We start from the raw sequence: 17,954 nt of genomic DNA, 5'->3' as shown, positions 1-17,954 counted from the left end.
AAAATTTGCTTATATTTAAATTGTTTTATGGTTATGTTTTTTATTTTAATTTTAACTTTTATTACTGTAATTGTAAAAAATTGTAGATAGGGATATATGAGATGATTCCGGCTGTTCGTGCATGTGGATTTGTATTGAGAAAAAATAAAGACATGCCTCGGATGAAACAATGGAGTGGAACAAAAAAATTGAAATGGGTTGACGTGAACAAGATATGGTCAAAGATACAGGTTTATAAATTTTTCGTTTATTATTAATAAACTTGATTATTATACTTTTATATGCATTTTTAATATGTTTAATTTTTTAGGAGGGGTAACCACCAAGACAAAAGATGTTATCGGGTGATGGTGAGATGACATCTTGTTATTATATGTCATTTCAAGAGTATGTATATGGTGAAGGGAAAGCAGTTCCATCCCCAGTACGGGACCATTTTAGGAGACAAGACGAATCTTCGTCTAGTATGTCGTCCAATGGTCGCTCTCATGGTAGAGGTATGGGCAGTGGAAACACAACCTAGACGAGGTGTTGAAACGGCTACATGCATTGGAGCAGCATGTGTTTATGAACCGACAACCTACAGAGGTTTTTGTTCAAGAAGTGAATACTGAACAATTTTGGAACGACATTACTTTTGATGATCCGATAGTGTCACAAAGAAAATATGATGAACAGGTTAGTTACACGCTACATTATTTTTCAAATTTTATTAACATATATGAATACTTGTGTTCATATTTTATATTTGAAAATATAGGTTGTGCAAGATGAAGTGATGAATAAAAACAATACAACTGAAAATGTTTTTGGTGATATTCAAGACGACAAGGTTGTTATAGATATTACCTTTACGATTTTAATAATTACTTTTTAATGTGTCTTTCGTTATTAAGTAAAAAGTTTTATTTTTAATGTAGGTGTTGGAGGAGAGGAATGACTATGCGGGGAACAAATTTGATGATGATGTGTTTGATGTAAATGATTATAGTGAAGTTAAAGAGGTTCTTATACTTACATTAATTTATATTTTTTTTAGTAGATTGAATCATTTATTTAATTAGATATTATTGCTTATTAAATTATGTGTATTTCGTTATTAAGTATAAAGTTTTATTTTTAATGTAGGAGTCGGAGGAGAGGAATGACAATGCGGGGAACAAATTTGATGAAGATGTGTTTGACATAAATGATTATAATGAAGCTAAAGAGGTTCTTATACTTACATTAATTTATATTTTGTTTTTAGTATATTGAAACATTTTTTTAATTAGAGATTATTGCTTATTAAATTAGGTGTCGGACGAAGATGAAATAATAATTACGGGAATTGTATATTATTTTGATGAGTATGATGGCAAAGAAGTTAGACCCGATAAACCGAGGACTCGAAAACCATCACAATATTTGTGCCCTCCTTACACCGAGGTATTCGTTTTATTTATAAACTCATGATTTTATGTTTATGTGAATTATCTGTAAGATAGAGATTTAAACATTTGAATGTTGTTTTTAGTTGCACACGAAATCGAAGCAAAAAAGAAGGTTGATATCAAATCAACAAGCCCCGTTCCTCCTCCAGTTTTTGGTGTTGCTCACGACTTCTCCATGTTGCGCCTGCAACCTTACGTAGCAGGCGGTGAGGTTGTCATCCAAAATTATTTATTTCATTCATATGATGTCCAGCATCGTTTGTTTAATTTCGTGTTAGATAGAGATTTTTGGAGCTCATTGTTTGGGCATACACACGACGGATGGTTGGAGTCATCGGTAAATTAATTGTTAATTTATTATTTTAAAAGTTAATTGTTTTTTAGTCAATAACAAAAGTATCATGTGTGCAGCATATAACCATTTGGTACCGACTATTGATGGAGAGACGGTTTGAGGGCGACCGACATACAATAATACCTCCAAATTTTTTTGTTTCTCATGCTTTGGAAGAAGGGCAGGACTGGAGGGCGTTTATGGCTGGTATTGCTACGTACCCCAACTTCATGGTTGCTTGGTGGGATGTTGATACGATAAACTTAATTGTTTATATTGAAAATAATATCGTTATTTTTGTTATGTTTTTGTATTGTGATGTAAAGAAACATAATTTTATTTTCTGATCCTTATACAGGTCTTATTGCCGATTCATTCATCCCCTAATCATTGGCTATTTGGGGAACTACGATTAGCGTCAATGGAAGTGCATATTTATGACAGTCTTGGTAGAGGGGCTTATGAAAAATTCAAATCTGAAGGAATCTTTTCCAAATTTTGAACGTCGGGTGGCAAATTATTTGGACAAGATTAAGTATTGGGCCGGAGGAACATCCCAAGGATTCCATTGAATATGCAATTCATTTATGAAGAAAATGTTCCCCAACAAAGTAGTCATTTGGGAGATTACGGTGTTTTTGTTTGTATGTTTATGGAGCAATTCGTTTCAGGTCAACCAATACGTGTTCTTATTCACCCAAAGAACGCAGCTTTAGAGTTCCGTCAACGGATGGCAAAAAATTTTTGGGGGTCTAGTCTTGGTCCTATGTAGTTGGATTATATAATTGTATATCTAAATTAATGTTGGATTTGATTATTAGTTTATTTTTACAGTTTCGTCAACGGATGGCAAAAAATTTAACGTTACGACAATTACAACAAATTAATGACCTACTAATAACTTATCAGTACATACAACATAAGAAAGACTACAACATTTGTTTTAACGTTACAAGTACACTGTTCTAAACGTAAGTACAAATACAACAATTTATTGACCTAACAACTTCAAAACCATAAAAACAATATTAAAAAGCTTACAACTTGTAAACAAGAACTGCCAAGAACAACACCCAACTACAAACCAACGCTATCTTTAACTTCTTATTTTCTGATTGAAAGAACTTATTAGAGTTAGCTACTTTAGCTATTACCATAGATGATTGGTCCTTCTCTTCATCAACCCAACTGATAAACCCGCATTTTGGTCCCTGTTAAATTTAACATTGACAGTAAGAAAATAAATTTTTGTCATGTAAACACGAGGGTTTAAATTTGAATGACGTTAACAACATGATACCAAATATGGGCAAGCGTAAAACAATCTTCCTGGGTTTTTAGTTGTTCCCGAAATCCTAACGATACGTTCTCCTCCGCAATTGCAGTATGCCATTAGCCTTGTTTTTCTTTTAAATAGGAGTTACTTTCTCAGTTAAATTTTTCATACTGAGTAACACCCATTTATAGAAGAAATCATATTACAGAAAATTCTTTTTGACTATGAAATGAACTGGTTTGACTATGAATTCAAAATTTTGAACTACGAAATCCAGACAAGTACATTCTGTAGTATTGTCATGCCGGTCAGTGAAATTTGACTATGAAATGAACTGGTTTGACTATGAATTCAAAAAGTTGAACTACGAAATCCAGACAAGTACATTCTGTAGTATTGTCATGTCGGTCAGTGACATTTGACTATGAAATGAACTGGTTTGACTATGAATTCAAAAAGTTGAACTACGAAATCCAGACAAGTACATTCTGTAGTATTGTCATGTTGGTCAGTGAAATTTGACTATGAAATGAACTGGTTTGACTATGAATTCAAAAATTTGAACTACGAAATCCAGACAAGTACATTCTGTAGTATTGTCATGTCGGTCAGTGAAATTTGACTATGAAATGAACTGGTTTGACTATGAATTTAAAAGGTTAAACTATGAATTTTGAACAGTAGAGATACAATATTTTCTATTTACAATTGCATTTGTGTGATGATTGTAGAGCACTTTCATCGGTTTTGAAAATGAGTACTTACAACGAAAGAAGCTTTTCTCAACTACCAATTTTCTTGCATAACCTTCAAAGAACAAATCCTAATACCTTCACAGCCATTAAGAAAACCGATACCAACCACTTTCAATTATGTTTTGTGGCTTTAGGTTGCGTGGTATAACATACTTCTTTTATTAAATTATATAATATTTCATGGTAATGTATCTCGATTAGTTTTTACTTATCACTAATATGTGTTCGTTTTTATGTAGATTCGTACCTTCCTTAGGTGCATGATACCGCTGATATATGTGGGTTATTTACCCCTTCTTGGGAGCTATCTGACAACAATGTACTTCGCAGTGGCTTTAGATGGAAATCATGAACCACTACTCTTAGCAATTGGTTTGGGAACCTTAGAGTGTGAAGAATCATGGGGATGGTTCATGATGAGGTTAAAAGATTGTTTAGGTGAGGACATAGAGGTTGGTTTCATAAGCAACCTGTGTGATAAAATAGACTTTGGTGTTCAGAGTGCCTACCCGGATTCCTATCATGGATATTGTCCTAAAGATATAGCTCGAAAGATACGTGAGTCTGTCAGACATAACAATACGGAAGTCGAATCGTTGTTTTGGAAGTCATGCAATGCATATAGCGTTGATGATTTTTACTTGTGTTTGGAAAGGTTGCAAAGTGCATGTAGGAAACCACCTTTCTGCACCTTGCTTAGGAGTCTAATTTACTGGCTTGACGATATACCGATTTCAAAATGGACACGAGCATTTTTCCCAAAAATACGTTACAATGTTAAATCGATTGACGTCCTTGAAATTTTGCAAATTATATCCACACGTGAGTTTCTTATAACAACGATAATTGAGTTAATCACCACGTCGATACAATCAAAGTATGGTGAATGGGCCGAAATGGCGGGTAAGGGAGATTGTTATATTTAGTTTTTTTAGTGTGCTACTATTTTTATTAAAATATCAAATTTTACAGGGAGGTTGTCTAGTGGGTTGACCCCTTACGTTGAGAGTAAGGTTCAAAAATGTCTCAACAAGTCTTATAATTGGAATGCAAGACGTCTGTATGGGGATACATTTGAAGTCGATGACAATTTTGCCACCAGCAACGTACAACTTGAACGAAGGGTATGTAGTTGTGGTAAATGGCAAAAAAGCGGTATACCATGTGGCCACGCTATAGCATGTCTAAGAACCCGTACATCTGAATCCATTCACAGAATAATTGATTACAAGTTCACTAATTATGTGTACCGACTTGCATATGGATCTGCGTTGGTGAATACTATACCATCACATGTGCATTGGGAAATACCAAATGAAACGGTGGTCTTGTTACCTCCCTCAATGCAGTAGTTATTCATGTAGCACCTTTATATTTTATGTAGTATTATGTATTAGTTTTTTATGTACCCCATTTTTATTTTAGTGTCGTGTTACGTATTAGTTATCCATGTACCCTGTTTATATTTTATGTCGTATTATGTATTAGTTATTTATTTTATGTCGTATTATGTATTGGCTATTGAGGAAACAACATACATTAAAAGAAATGGACGTTTATTAAATAGTAACGACTACACACATACAACAATAAGCAACTTAAATAACGAAAAACAATTAACTTAACCAACATGGATATTAAAAATAAGGGACATTCTTTAAAAGATTCCATGCATCTAAGTGGGTAAACTCGCTACCATCATATTCAAAACGGTATAGTTCCAAAGCCACCTGCCGTAGAATGTCTTCATCCGTATTTGCATGTTCGTTATCCAACTCGTTATAAATACGTTGAAATTGTTTCACCTTTATTTTCAAATCCAGAAACTTCGCTTTGACATCTCTTCTTCTTCGATATTGAGTACGCCTCATTAAATGGTGAAACAAATGACAGACACGAGACCAAAATGATCCAGCACGAACTTGTGGGGGACCCGGTGGAAAATCCTCCTCTACAGTTATAATCCAAGCTTGAACCAAAGCGACCTCCTCTGCGTTCCTCCATATATGTGGTGAGTCCATAATTTCAAGGAGGGGAGTAATACGATACAATTACAACGGATATTAAAATCTATTTATAACGACTCCTTACTTTCCTGGTGCAATGGCTTGTCAATTCAAGCAGTAATGTGTTGTGTTGTCATTCGACCAGGGATGACTTTTCAACTCGAACAGTGATCTGTTGTGTTATAAGTATAGTACACTGCATTCGTCAGTTAATTTTGACTATGAATTGAAGACATATTAGAAGATTGGACTGCGATTTTGTGTAGAAACTACTATAAATTGACCTTAAGTTACATAAATAGTTTATTAAATAAACCAATACAGCTGTTCAAATATTGTTTTTTAGATTCTACTCTCTTTGTTTCAATCAAAATGAGTTCTATATCATGGAGCAATGAAGAGTTCCTGGTTCTTACACATGCTTATATTCATGTGTACGAGACAAGCAAGTTGAACGATCCAATGTTTTGGAGCCGTTTAACCAATATTTTCAATGCTGAAAACCAAATGGCTACAACAAACGATCGTGATGAACTAGACATCTTAGCAAGATGGTATGAAATGAAAACTGAAGTTCTATTATTCAACGATCTTTATACCAAAATTGACGACATCCGTTTAAATGCTACTGAGGAGGTCATCTTGGAAGCTGCTAAGGAGGAATACAAGTCATTAAGTAACGGGTTGGAATTCCAGTTTGAAGCCCCTTGGAATATTTTGAAATATATCCTGCTTGTTTAAAATCTATTTTAGTTTATTATGTGAGTACTAGGTTATTCATGTACTAGGTTATTTTCATGTATTTCGTATGTATTTCGTTTGTTTAAAATCTATTTTAGTTTATTATGTGAGCAACTCGTATGATTAAGTTGAATTAATAAATGCCCATTGCATTAGTTTTCACAATACATTAGAATACATTTCTAACTAGGATTCCATGAACCATTACAAACATTACAACAATTACATGAAAAACAACGACATAATACGAACAAAGCATTAACGTAAAACACAAGTCCATGGGTTATTCTTAATAGAAATTAGAGCAGTCTACATGAAATACTGTTTATTTTTAACAACCTTCCAAACTTCCTCATATTCGAAGTCTCTGCTGTCATGCTCACAGATGTAAAAATCTGTAACAACTTCCAAGAACTCTTCTTCATCCCGATAACGAACATTGTTACGTTTCGCATAATTACATGCTCGATTGAACCATGTCACTTCTTCCTTTACATCCATCCACTTAGTAACAACATCTTATTTTTCTCCTTTTTATCCTTCTCCCATCTCATGGTTAAACAAAGATGTTATGCGAGTCCATTCATCACCAATTAGGCAATGCGGGGGAGCAAGTAACGATACACCATCCTTAACACTTAGCCAGCAACGTGTTAGAACTAACACCTCGTTTGTCGTCCATGGCCTTTCAGAATTGGAACCAGGTACTTCATTCGAAGAACTTGCTGCATTCGACGACATTTCTAATAATGGGAGTTCGTTTCGTTTAGGTGATTTGGATGTTTGGTTTTTAGATCTTAAACATCTATTTATATAAATAAATAGACTATGAATTAAAACTTTGACTATGAAATGGTTACATTTGGACTACGATTTTCAGCTTTATGCAGTGATTTATCATGTCAAACTGTCATTTATGTCTTGTCACTTAAGGGTTCCACTACGATATGCAGGTTACTACAGTGACTTGTCATTACTATCTAGTCATTTCAAAGTTGGACTTGTCATTACTGTCTAGTATGTATAAATACCACTTATAGATCAAGTTTATTACAATGTCGACTTTATTATGAGTTCCTCACAAAAATTTGAAGTTTGCTCATGCAACGAAGTAGATTGTTACTACTGTGATTCGGTAGACCCTTATTTTACACCCTCTTCGGCCGGGCCATATATGTCACATGAAAATTTTGAAGAATTAAAGAAGGCTGAAGAACAACAAGAAGAGGACAAAGAGTCATCCCGACTTCTCACTCAACTTGCTAATGAATCGGAATGCAAACAAGCTCAAGAATGGATAGACCTCAATAAAAACAAAATCAAAGAGCATAAAGATTGGATAAAAAAGAGTAAGAATGCAATCAAAACGACTGAAAGACGGCTTGCTGAGAAGGATGAGCAGTTGATACACATTATGGTAAAAAAGGATCGTTTGGAAGACAAAATGAGAATTAGGGATGACTATATAACAATGGAGAAAGAGAAGTACCCATTGCAGTTCCCTGAGTTTAAAAACTAGTTACGAAATTGTTTTAATATTATCATGATACAGATTAGGTTGCAAAAGGATCGTTTGTTGTTTTTTTAAATAACAAGTTGTAATTGTTAAAAAAATTCTGCAAACTATATTTTATAAAATAAAGGCTTCATTAATTGTTATAATCAACAAACTAAACAAAAATATGAAAGCATAGCAATGTCTTGTAAGATTTAATAAAAATATTACAATACATAATAAGTTAAAAACTCGTCATTAGTTTTCATTTCAAGGTTGTTTTATATCAAAATCAGCGTTATAGGTTTGTGAGCAACTCGCTGAACCACCAATATTAAATGCCATTTCTGCAGTAGAAATTATGTGACGTGCTCCGCTACCGGACGCCCTTCCAATACAATTATTTCTTGTGTGTCCTATTTGACCACATGTAGAATACTCTTTTATAATTGGACCTTCGCCTTGGGATGGAATGCGGTCTGTGTTTCTTGGCCTGCCTGATTGACGTTTATCCATTATTGGTGGCTTAACAATCATCAAATCATCGGGGATCGATCTCCCATTCGGATGGCTTTGGCAGAGCGTTTATTGATTCCTTATATGTTTTCCTCAGTGTTTCGGTAAAGTAAGCATTTAATGCATACCCCGAGCAGTCTTGGTAATTGTTCACTGTTAAACATCTTATGACATGACCACAAGGTATCCCATCAAGTTGGCAATGCCTACATGTACATGTCATATGTTTGAAATCAACAATTACATTTTGTGCCCCCTTTTTGACCTCGCATTTCATATTTGAGATCATGCGAACATCTCATTTGGTAAAAGTTTTCTTGTTTTCTTTTACAATTTCATCCGCCCAAGGGGTAAGTATTGTTGTTGCTTCCACTAAAAAAAGAGCCAAAATGAAGAAGTTAAGATCAATAACATTAAAATTAATAAAACATTAATATTAAAAATTTACTTAATACCTGCAAAGTTACGTCTTTGAAACCACCATTGGTGCATTGTAGCACGAAAAAAATCGATCAACATAAGTATTGGCACCTTACGTGCGTGTCTAGATAATGCATTTATAGACTCTGCACTGTTGGACGACATAAGATTGTATTGGTTCCCTTTAAAATGTGCTCTTGACCAAGTTTCTGGATTTATACTTTTTAAGTACTCCCATAGTGGTTCTTTTGTCTTTTTCATAACATCCATGGCAGCATCAAAAGCATCAACTGTGTACGCCCTACACGCCTCCCAAAAAATTCCTTTAACCGTCTTACTCTTGCCGAATCTAGATACTATGTTGAAATACAAATGAACACCACATATTCCATGATGAGCGTGAGGAAAAATGTTGGCAACGGATGTTGCTATAGATGGAGACCTATCAAATATAATTGTAAGCTCCTACATATTTCCTATGCAATCACGTAGTTTTTGAAAAAACCATGTCCAAGAATCGGTACACTCATTTTTGCATATACCATATGCAACCGGTAATATTTGGTTTTGTCCGTCCTTAGTAATTGCAAGTAACATGGTACCTTTGAACTCTCCCTTTAGGTGAGCTCCATCTACTACTAGGGTAATTTACAAAAATTGACAAAAGCGCGTACCTACAATATATTGTATATCTATTCAAATACACCAAAATAAATATTAAAAAATTAATATAATATGATAATACTAACCGAGCAACCGAGTGCGACGTACAAAAACTCAAAACGATCATCAGCATCTGTTTTAATATGTGTGACAGTACCCGGATTATGTTTGGCCAAGTTGTGACAATACGCCGGAAGTTTGGTAAAAGAATTCTCTTTCGTACCCCTTAACGACAATAATGCATATTGTTTCGCACGCCATGCCTAATGGTATGAGATATTGATATTCAATTGAGCATTCATATCATTAACAATTTCTTTTCCCCGATAAACTCTACTATAGTCTTCAGCCAAAACATCAGCAACATATTCACCCAAAACATATTTGTTTGCTTGTCGATGATTAGGTTGTAACAATGTTGAAGAACATGTGTGTACATCAACAAATTTATTCACTTGCAAAAGTCCATCAAAATTTTTAATTGCGTTTGCTTTTAGTAACCAAGAACAATTTTTTGAAACACACACAACTTCATACCTTGATTTGGTGGATCTACTTGTCCTCGTCTGGAAACCTTCTCGAAGACATTTTTTACCAATACACCTCTTTAAAAGTTCTTTGTTCTTAAATATACTCTCACATTGAATCTTTTGAAGATTCATGTCTACCATATGTGTTGAGATATCTTCATTAATATCAACTGGGCATGCTGGTACAAGGGGCATACCGTGAAAAAGGTTATCGGGAAACTTAGCTTTAACTTCATCACCCAACTCATCTCTATCAGAATTGCTTTATAGCTCGGTTATATCTAAACATACATCACCAACATCAACATAATGCCCGTAAACATGATTTTTTTCATTTTTTTGACTTGAATTTTTTTTCTTTTTAGTTTTATCTACCACACGCCTATTCATAACTTTAACTTCTTGTTCGGCAATATCATCACATGATTAAGATATGTACCAACATCATCATCACCAACAGACTTGTAATTCTCAGGATCCACATAGCGAATAGGTGAATAACTAACATTAACATTTTCAGCAACACCGTGAAACTGAGGTACACTAGGAGTATTGAAAGTACCTATCGGATCGTTGCTCCCTTTATAACTGCATAAATTACCAACAAGCTGGTTTCCAATTTCACCACCCCCATTAACCTCCTCAACTTCATCAACCACCACAAACACTTTCACAGCCCTTCCTCCACTACATTTTATTACGTTTATCAACATTCTAACATCCATGTCTTTAACTATAGTTATATAATAATTTAATTCAGGATGGTGGAAACGAAGACTAATTCTATATTTGTCTAACAAACCAATTTTGCTTCTTACCAAAGATACAAAATCAGTATAACTAATATACTCAGAAAATATCAAAGCAAGTTCAGAAATACCTCCCTGTGGACATATGTATTCCAGATTAGTTCCATTAACTTGTCATCTCCCCCCAGTTACAAGACAAACCAAATATTCAATCAATTTTTGAGCAAATTTTAGAGAAAGTTCCTAAACAAATAACAACCAAAATGATAATTTTCTACAAAACTTTTTATATAGCAACATGATTTCGTAGTCAAACCAATTCATTTGATAGTCAAACTAAAAAAAACAAAAAACAAAAAAAAAACAAAAAAACAAAAAACAAAACAAAAAACAAAAAAAACCACAAATTCGCAGATAGAATGAGAGTAAATCGTAGATGGACCTATTCCATCTGCAATTTTACCCCTATATATAGAGAAAAAAAAAATAAAAGCACCTGCGAATGTACAAGCACCTAAAACACAGTTGTGCTTTAGGTGCTTGTACATACGCAGATGAAATGGTCATTTCGCAGATGGGGCATTTCCATCGGCGAAATTGTAGGTTATTTTTGTAACTTCGATTTTTTTTTTTTTGCTATTTTTGTAATGTAATTAGTATAAATGGTTATTTTTTTCATTTTCTCATTAATAAAACCAAAAAACAAAAAAGATAATTACATTTTCCTTGATGAAAATACATTATTCTTTTTTAACATTAGTCACCATGTAAAAAAAAACGAGAGAAATGTTATTTTGAATCTTTCAGTTACATGATAAGGAAAACCCTATCGGAAACAGAAACCATGACCCAAATCGTTAAACCCTAACTACCACCAGTCATGGCGATTCTTCAAATCCTTCCTTCACCACCATCCTTCCGCTCCACTCCCTGCTTCCGTTCCTTACCCACAATTCTCATACCCCGAGCATCCATTAATGGCGACCACACTGTCTCCACCGCGCCACAACCCGCTCGCCGTGGCAGGAAAAAATCCACCTCTACAACGACAACTACTCCCACTAAAAGCTCCAGTCGCATGAAGAAATCAGAAACAGAAGTAAACAGAATTGAAAAAGAAGAAGATTTACAGGATTTTGATGACGGGATTGATTTCCCTTACGAAGACCCTCCTCTGATATGCTGCTTCGGAGCTGCACAGAAGCAATTTGTTCCAACGGTTAGGGTATCGGATCAGCAAATGCACCCGGACATGTACTCCGAGTGGAAAATGCTGCAGTGGGACCCGCCGGAGTTTGCAAGAGCGCCTGGCGGACCTCCTTCTAATGTGGCTATAGCTCACGTAAGACTTGGGGGCAGGGCAGCGTTCATAGGGAAGGTAGGGGATGATGATTTAGGTCAGCAGCTTGTTTTGATGATGAATAAGGAAAAAGTGCAAACTAGAGGTGTAAAAATCGATCCAAAAGAGAAAACTGGTTGTGCTTATATGAAGCTTACGTTTGATGGGAAGGGCAAGATGAAAGCCGAGAAGGTTAAAGATGCAGCTGAGGACTCTTTCATGAGTTCCGAATTGAACCTTTCAGTGCTCAAAGAGGTACTGTTCCCTTGACATCCACTCATGATTTCCTTATTCTTGATGCTTTCCTAAATTGTTCTGATTGTAAGTATGATTTAAAACCAAATTCAAAGATTACATTGAGTTTAGAATAGTTGATTGTTGAACACCAATTGACAAATCTTGATTTGTTGATTAGATGCTTAATTCAATAATTACTGTTAATCATTGATGTCCATATGATGTTAGATTGTTAGGGTCTCATGTTGTTTCTAATTTTACGCAGGCGAGAATGTTCCACTTCAATTCCGAAGTCCTTTTATCCGAGTCAATGAAATCCGCCTTATTCAAAGCAATCTCATGGTCAAAAAAATTCGGAAGCCTAATATTCTTCGACATGAATCTCCCATTACCACTATGGAAATCCCGACACGAAACCCGGAAAGTAATCAAGGATTCCTGGGAACAAGCTGACATCATCGAAGTCAGCAAACAAGAACTTGAATTCCTCCTAGACGAACACTACCACGAACAAAGAAGAAACTACCAACCTCAATACTACGCGGAATCCCACCAAGAAACAAAAGATAACACGAAAGATTTTTACCACTACACAAAAGACGAAATCGCCCCTCTATGGCACGATAAACTAAAATTCTTGTTTGTGACGGATGGAACGCTTCGGCTTCATTATTACGCCCCGGATTTTGATGGGGTTGTGGTGGGGACGGAGGACGTGTTGATTACACCGTTTACTTGTGATAGAACGGGGTCCGGCGATGCGGTTGTTGCGGGTATTTTGAGAAAGTTGACGAGCATTCCGGAGATGTATTGGAATCAAGATGTGTTGGAAAGGCAACTCCGGTTTGCGATTGCGGCCGGAATCATATCGCAGTGGACGATTGGGGATGTGAGAGGTTTTCCGACGGAAAGTGCTACTCAAAATTTGAAAGAACAGGTTTATGTGCCTTCAATGTGGTAGTAAGATAAGACTTTTGTGGATTCTGATAATGATGAGTGTGTTGGTTGATTTGGGGTTAGTTTAGGTTTTGTATGATAATTTGTTGTAATTGATTCCAACATTGAAATGGGAATGGAAAAATGAAATTGTCAGAAACTTCTCAATATTTTCGGAAAAGTTTTATTTTAGTCTTAAATTTTTTTTTAACATAAAAGTTTTGATTATTTTATTTTGGTTCAAATTAACAAAAAAAACTTTTTTTTTCTTTTAACAGGAAAAGACATTATCGTATAAAATCAAATAATTATGATTTTTCTGTTCAAAAAATAAAATTTGAGACTAAAATGAAACTTTTCCGAAAATTCAATTTCAAGATATGACAATTTTGTGTGCTTTCGAATGTCTGTCATTCAAAGTGCTTCACCAATGGCGAGTAACACATGATTTTGATTTTTGAAGATTTAAGGTGTGTTTGGTTTTGGAAAATTTTCCAGTTTTCTAGGAAAATTTTCCGAGAAAAACGGAAATTTTGAAAACGCGTTTGGTTCATTCAGTTTTCCAAAGTTTTCTAAGAAAATGAAAATTTTCAGTTTTCCAAATTCTATGTAATTAGAAAAGTGATTTTTACAGTTTTCCAAAGTTTTCCAAATTTCTAAGATGGAAAATGAAAACTCCACCCGTTTCAACCAAACACGTTTTCATTGAAAATTGAAAATGGAAACTCAACCCTATTTTCTGAAAACATTTTCATAGATAATAAAAACAGTTTTCCACAACCAAACGCACCTTTATATTCTCTAAAAGAAAACCTTGAATAGTTCCTTTAGAACTCCACGTATGCCTCTATTCCTGTATGTCCAATCGTTTTCTAGGTAATATTTGATAGATATATGGAACACGACATAATGGAATATGGTCGAACTGATATGACATAACTGGACACATTGTTAGAAAGGTGATAGAACACAACACATTGATACCTGATTATCATTTGTATAAAATAAGAAAATAAAAAATAAAATCGATTTTTTAAATAAATTTTAGTAGCTATGGCAATGGTTAATACCTTACACTATAAGTATATAACAAGGCATTTGTGCAGAAAAGATTAATAATTATCATACATTATTATCATTCTTTTGTGTACATTGTACACGTAAGCTCATCACAATGCATAATTGCTTTTGAGGAATTGGATCATGGTACAATGTTATTTTCGTTTTGTTCTCGAGTTTTTTTTAGGGGGGAAAGGGATTAGAATGAGAGGGAAAGAAAAAAATATTTTCCTTCCTTCTCCTTCCCCTTTCTTTCCTTCACCCTCATTCCCAATCCATTTCCCTCACAATCCTCCCAAAAGTGGGAGGAAAGAAAACTTAAAAACTAAGGTTTGTCTTCTCCTCCTAATCATTCGATTTCCATTTCCTTTATTTTCCTTTCTTAACGCCTAAGTTTTAGCAAAGAAATTAATTTTTTTGCAAAGAAAGTAATGAAAGGAAAAACAAAATTGTATTTTGTGTTTCCAAGTTGGAAAAAAATGAAAGAAAATTTTAAAAATTTGTTCCTTCCAAATTGGAAGAAAAGTTAAGAGAGAAAATGATCATTCCATTTCTTAACATCAATTTCTTTTATTTTCTTCTCCTTTTCACTCATTTATTTTTCTTTCCCTCGTTAAATTAAACTCGGGAACAAGGTGTAAATGAAACTAGAGAACACCCTTTTCCTCTCGTTTCCTTCCCTTTCCCTTTTTAAATGAAACTCAAGAACATCCCTTTCTTCTCATTTTCTTCGCTTTCCCTCCTTAAAAAAACTCAAGAAACCCGTATCCTTTCATTTCATCCACTTTCCTCTCATTTCCTTCAATAAAAAAACTCGAGAAGAGGGCATTAAAGAAAATAACGATTAAAAAAAGTTAATTTTTCATTTGACTAGCAGTTTTAATATCTTCTAACTATATTCTTGTTGAAGTGAGATGGGATGGATGTTGGAGCGACAAAATGGATAAACAATGGACTTACGTCAAGCGAAAGAGATATAATTGTACTTTTATCATTCTATTTTCTGTTTGAGTTGTTCTACCCATAGGAATGAAACTAAAATCGAAAGAATTAGTCTTGTTTGATTAGATTGTTAACCTTTTTTTAGTTGTCTTTGTAATTTTTTGTTGGCTTCTTGCTAGTTTTTTCATATATATATATATATATATATATATATATATATATATATATATATATATATATATATATATATATATATATACACACACACACGAAAAAACTAGCAAGAAGCCAACAAAAAATTACAAAGACATATATATGCAACTGTTCTAAAAAAATCAGTCTCATTAGACTTAGTCTTTGTCTTATCCTATCTTACATATCAAAGGTTACCCCTAGAAACAAACTTGTGAATATGTCGATTTCAAGTTTTTGTAGCTTTTGTTGTTTTTCACCATGTCATAATATGATTTTGACTCCCTACTTCTTTTTTGTATCTTTAGGGTGTTTTCGCAATACCTTACTATAATTATTGATGGAGATAACATAATGGGCGTTTTCCTACGATTATTATGCTTAGCAGTTAACCCAACAACATCTAGACAATTAGTTGGACTGTACGTCTCCATTTTGAAATTTCCACTCTCATCTTCTAGATTCAGAGAAGTAATCCTTCCAAAATCTTGATGAATTTCTATATTGAACTTTACTAAGCCTTTATGTAGCCAACATTTAATCGTTTACAACTTACCAAGTAGGAAGAGTACAATGCACAACCCGTCACAAAGGTACCTCATATCTATCACAATATAATAGGTTAGAAGACAAACCTTGCTCATTGTACGGATCGTATGAATATCACCCACAAAAAATACCTCGTTAAGTTATCAACACCCATTCGTTTGTAACATGCCAAAATCACGATAAAAATTTGCATTTTTCAAATCAGAAGAAACCATTTTTTTAAAACACAACCCATAACAAAATCAAGTATAAAGTATAAAGAGTAAATTACTCAAATCGTCCGTATGGTTTGGTCAAAATTACACGTTTGATCCCTAACTTCTTTTTTGCACTCAGATCGTCCCTGTGGTTTGATTTTGTTGCATTTTTCATCCTTATGGTTTTGTTAAAATTGCAAGTTTGGTTCCTAACTTTATGTATATAAGGGACGAAAAACACAACAAAATCAAACCACATGGACGATTCAAGTGCATAAAAACGTTAGGGACCAAACGTGTAATTTTGACCAAACCATAGGGACGATTACAGTAATTTACTCAAGTATAAATACCCCAAGATCAGTGTATCATAAATCTCCAAGAACATGCCATAGAAGGATGTGTACGATCACACATTCGCTTTGTTACGGTCATCTGAAGTATCTAAAACATGAAACTGAAAACCATAAGCTAAAGCATAATGAGTTCCCCCAAAATACCACTACACAAACATATAACATCATGCATATTGGGTCTACATCTAACATACTGGATTACCCCTGAGTCCATAACATGAGTCTAGCTTGCCTTCCGGCCCACAACTCATGTATAGCTTACTCCTGAGCCCACAACATAATTGTGGATTGTCTCTCGAGCCCACAACTTATGTCTGGCTTGCTCCCCGGTTTGTTCGCTTCCGCACAAAGCAATATCGCCTCAACCCAACCAAACAATATTGACATATACATATTAAATAACATATATCCAGTAAACAGATAATCATATAACCAATCAAAAGACTAACCGACGTATTTACAAATCACTATCACATAACAATATCCTATATACGAGGACACAGTTCTAACAGATCAATACAACATATCAACATCCTCAAAACCAGGATACATAACCCAATGGGCCGGAATTGGTGCCTTCGACCCATGAGTAAAGTGAGGAAAACTCACATCTCAATCCGGAAATATAGCTGAACAGGACACATCTCCAAATATCAGCTCTACAAGTCACCAATACATCAAATAGTGACCAATCTCAACTATAACTCAAAATACCCAAAATACCCTTAGGTCAAGTTCCTGGTCAAAGTCAAAAGTCAAAGAAGTCAATCTGAGTCAACTTAGCTGAGTACCCCCAACATACTCAGTTGGTACGTGCGGCGTACTAGAGGCTTGACCAAAAAAATGGGTTGTTGACCACGTATGTGCAACGTACTCCAATATACGCCCATCGTACATGCCATCCAACTTCTCCTTCTATTAAGGGCTTAATCCCTAAGCCCTTTCGTCCAAAATCCAGATCTAGTCCCAAAATAACCTCTTAAGTCATAAAGTTTCCGACTTTATGACTTTGCATGGCTAGGAAGTGCTCAATACTAAAAACCCTAACTTCTTAACTCATTAAGACATTATAACCCTTGCATGGAAGAAAACTAATGACCAAGATTGCACTTTTATGACCTTAGACACTCCAAAACATCTGGAAGGACAATCCATTTGGTTCAGGAGCATGTCATACTTAAGAATATCACCAATTGGGGACAAAAGCACATAATAACATCATACAAGCT

At 34.5% G+C, this 17,954-nt stretch overlaps 2 protein-coding genes and 1 long non-coding RNA gene across 3 annotated transcripts; all 3 read left to right on the top strand.

The window, feature by feature from the left end:
• The first annotated feature begins 508 nt into the window (after positions 1-508).
• LOC145045847 (uncharacterized) lies at positions 509-1,158 on the top strand. Its single transcript, XR_013681898.1, has 4 exons — positions 509-588; positions 761-832; positions 921-1,004; positions 1,129-1,158. It is a non-coding gene; the product is annotated as an uncharacterized LOC145045847 (long non-coding RNA).
• A 2,957-nt stretch (positions 1,159-4,115) lies between these two features.
• LOC145046687 (uncharacterized) lies at positions 4,116-5,241 on the top strand. Its single transcript, XM_078994967.1, has 3 exons — positions 4,116-4,701; positions 4,771-4,922; positions 5,224-5,241. The coding sequence occupies exons 1-3, from the start codon at positions 4,116-4,118 to the stop codon at positions 5,239-5,241; spliced, it is 756 nt and encodes a 251-aa protein (XP_078851093.1).
• Positions 5,242-11,699: 6,458 nt separating this feature from the next.
• Positions 11,700-13,590, top strand: FLN1 (fructokinase-like 1). The gene is made up of 2 exons (XM_078996221.1): positions 11,700-12,512; positions 12,760-13,590. The coding sequence occupies exons 1-2, from the start codon at positions 11,799-11,801 to the stop codon at positions 13,453-13,455; spliced, it is 1,410 nt and encodes a 469-aa protein (XP_078852347.1). The 5' UTR covers positions 11,700-11,798; the 3' UTR covers positions 13,456-13,590.
• The last annotated feature ends 4,364 nt before the right edge of the window (positions 13,591-17,954 follow it).

The sequence above is a fragment of the Lactuca saligna genome, chromosome 5 (assembly GCF_052625555.1).
Source record: "Lactuca saligna cultivar CGN05327 chromosome 5, ASM5262555v1, whole genome shotgun sequence".
Classification (NCBI taxonomy): Eukaryota; Viridiplantae; Streptophyta; class Magnoliopsida; order Asterales; family Asteraceae; genus Lactuca; species Lactuca saligna.
This window is presented reverse-complemented; position numbering and strand designations above follow the sequence as displayed.